Source organism: Arachis duranensis, chromosome 6, assembly GCF_000817695.3.
Source record: "Arachis duranensis cultivar V14167 chromosome 6, aradu.V14167.gnm2.J7QH, whole genome shotgun sequence".
NCBI classification, from domain to species: Eukaryota; Viridiplantae; Streptophyta; class Magnoliopsida; order Fabales; family Fabaceae; genus Arachis; species Arachis duranensis.
Genome location: NC_029777.3, coordinates 16,208,594 through 16,212,161, shown reverse-complemented (window position 1 = coordinate 16,212,161; position 3,568 = coordinate 16,208,594). Strand labels below are relative to the sequence as shown.

General features: G+C 32.8%; 1 protein-coding gene across 1 annotated transcript; it reads right to left on the bottom strand.

Annotated features, from left to right (window-relative positions):
• Positions 1 to 2,544: 2,544 nt before the first annotated feature.
• On the bottom strand, positions 2,545 to 3,075 carry LOC107493050 (uncharacterized). Its single transcript, XM_021125739.1, has one exon. The coding sequence runs from the start codon at positions 3,073 to 3,075 to the stop codon at positions 2,545 to 2,547; it is 531 nt and encodes a 176-aa protein (XP_020981398.1).
• Positions 3,076 to 3,568: the final 493 nt, after the last annotated feature.

The window sequence follows — 3,568 nt, the reverse complement described above, 5'->3', positions numbered from 1 at the left end:
AGAATTTATGAAATTCGTCTCCACCCCGGGCTTCAAACCACAACAACAAAATAGAAAATAATTTGCAATATTGACTGAAAGTTGTGTAAAACATATTTTGTAGAAAATATTTGATCAAACTATGCTCTTTTGATATTTTGATACTGTGTTATGTAGAGTAATCTGTTTCAGTTTAAGATATTTTGAAACTGTTATCTAGAATATTTAAAGTATGATACAGATAATGCTATTGTTAATGTTGTGATATTGACAATAATGAATGACTATAAATTACTAAATGAATGACTATCTTTTGTTTCAAACTTATTTGGTCAAATTCAGTTAAAATCCAATTAGACCTTGTTGATAAGTTGCTGGACCCACCTGTCCAAATAAAAGTCCCTTAATTATGAGATTTTATTTGTGGGTCTTCTGTTAAGTGCAAGAACCATAAAAGGTTCTATTATATTTTCTTTTATCATAACATCTTTCTTATCTTTGTTTTCATGGGAACAAAGAAAATAATCATTGAGAGTCGAAGTTATTATTTTGTTTTCAATGTTTTCACAAATAAACTATACACTTAAATTTATTCACTAATGGAAGTGCATACTACATATATAATTATTAGAGTCAGCTACTGATCTTGTCTTCATATACAGATTCATATCCACTTGACCAATTTGATCAAACTATGCTCTTTTGATATTTATTTGGTCATAAGTTATACTTCCTCTTTCATATAATCTCAATTTTAAAGAATTTTTATAGGATATATCATTACCAAGAAAATATAAAATTCTATTTCTATTTTGTCATTAAATACATAACAATGCTTCATTCACATAACTGATATCACAGTTACATATATTTCATCCCACCTAGTTACAATCACAAATCTAAAAATAATAACAAACACAGACAATATAATATTCCACATTTTTAATATTCTAATTTCAACTTCAACTGCACTAAATTTTCATCCCAGAGATATTTTTCAATGGTCTTCACTAACTGAACTTTCATTTCTGCCAACTATGACTTCTTCTTCTTCAACATCTGCCCATTTAAAAAAGTCGCACCATCTCTTACCGGTAGTCTACAACACCAAAAATTCAAAAAAAATGAGAGAAAGAACAACTACAAAACCAACAAGAATTTAAGAAATAAGACACACAATCAACTTGCAACAATTCAACTAACTCACATTATAGTTAGGACATCCATAAAATAGTCTTTTTGGATTAGAATCTGTCCCAGACCATCGAAGAATAGGATACAACCCACAACCGCACCAATGCAGAACCTTTCCACCTCTGTCACGGTGTGCATTCTTTACCCAGCCACCATGCGAACGAGCTCTACTAGAGCTACCTGAGCCTTGACTGCTGCTCCCCAATATTCTTCTCAACTCCTGAAGATACTCTTACGATTTGGGGAAATTGGGGCTTTTAGGTTTTATTTGAAATTTTTAGGGGTTAAATTGATGTCTTCAAACATTTCACCACGTCATCTAACTGCTATGGTGGTAGGCGTTAACCAAAATTATCAGGTCAGCTTTCTAGTGACAAAAAGCGACGAAAGGGCTAAATTGAGGCTCAGGTCAAAATTTTACGGTACAATTAAAGTCAATTGAAACCTTGAAAGATAAATTAAGTTGGAGATCAAATTTCAAGGACTAATTTAAATATTAACTCGAAACTTTCGCTCTTGGCTTTTGACAGCAGAGTGCTCTTAGAAGCCCACAAGACTAGCTTTTTAGAGTCAGCTTTGGATCTCTAAACGGTAAAAAGACATCATTTATCTTTATTTAATTATTTTATATTTTGAGAGTCATTTCTACACTATTTTACCAGACGTTGTAATAATAGCTCCTGCTCATTGAGGGCCACTTTTAGACTATTTTATCAAATAGTAGTACCATAATTCTTTAAAAGCAGCTTTTTGAGAGCCAAAAGAGATCAGCAGCTTTTTAAGAGCCACAATTTTATCAAATTCAGCCTTAACGTGTGAAATAATGAGTGGCAATGTCTCCTTATTTTTCTGATTAGCTTAGACCATCTCCAGTAGAGAATTTATCTCAATTTTTATTTATGGTCCACCTATCATAAAAAGTAACTCTACATCAGCTTTTGCGTCATAAACAGTAAATAGAAATTTAAAGTATCTCTCTCTTCTCTATTAGGAGGAACTAACTTTAGTCCCTATTATAGTCCTACTTAATTAATTAATTAAAATACTTAAGATTAATATAATTATTTTTTCAATAATATTATTTAAATTTATAAATTTAAAACTAATTCACTATTAAAAGATATTAATATTAAAAAAATTTATATGTAACAATAATACAAAATATATAATTCGGGATTATACTAATTTATAAAATTACTTAATACAAAGAAAAACATAATTAAGCTCTATAGTTGACGACAAGCATTGTGAAATTGCCATATGTGTTCAATCAAGTCATCTTTTAATTGTCTATGCTGCTGTCTATTTCAAAGTTGGGTATTTCTTTGGAGAAATTGATGGTATGGTGCGATCTTCCTCTCCCAACTGAGGTTATGATAAGCCATTTTCGACATCGTCATACTCTAAGCCTTGAGTAAAATTTCCTGGATAAGTATCTCTTTCATTCTCAACAATCATATTATGCAATATAATATAAGCTCTCATTATGTTGGCAAGCTTCTTCTTTTCCCAAAAGCGAGCTGGACCACGTATAATTGCAAAGCGTGCTTGTAACACTCCGAATGCTCGCTCCACATCTTTTCTTTGCCCTTCTTGGTATTGTGTAAATAACTTGTGTTTTTTCCCTTGTGGCTTTGAGATTAATTTGACAAATGTGGCCCATTCAAGATAAATATCATTTGCTAAATAGTATCCTATAGTATAATTATTACCATTAATAGTATAATTTACCTCCAGAGCACAGTCATTTAGAATATCATCGAACACTGGAGAACGATCTAACACGTTGATATCGTTATTTGAACCCGAAACTCCAAAGAACGCATGCCATATCCAAAGGTCTGAAGATGCTACAACCTCAAGTACTATGCTTGCAACTCCACGATAACCACTAATGTACATACCTTTCCACCCTTTTGGACAATTTTTTCACTGCCAATGCATGCAATCAATGCTACCTAACATGTCAGGAAAGCCACGACCCTCCGCCATTTGTAGTAGGCGTCGTACATCATTTGGATTTGGTTTTCACAAGTATTCATCCTTAAACACCGAAATGACACCTTCAACAAATTTTTTCAAGCATTCAATTGTAGTGCTCTCGCCTATGCGCACATAATCATCAACAGCATCAGCTGCTACGCCATATGCTAACATCCGTATCACAGTGGTGCATTTTTGGAGTGGTGACAAGCCTCTTCTTCTAGTTGCATCAACCCTCTGTTGAAAATATAGATAGACATTTCAGAGAGCGTCTACTATCTGAAAGAACACATCTCTTCTCATTCAAAATCTCCGTCGAAAAATGTTAGCATTATACATCGGTTCATCTGCAAAGTAATCTTGGAAAAGGCGATCATATCATGCTTATCGATCTCTGTTGATCCATGTACGA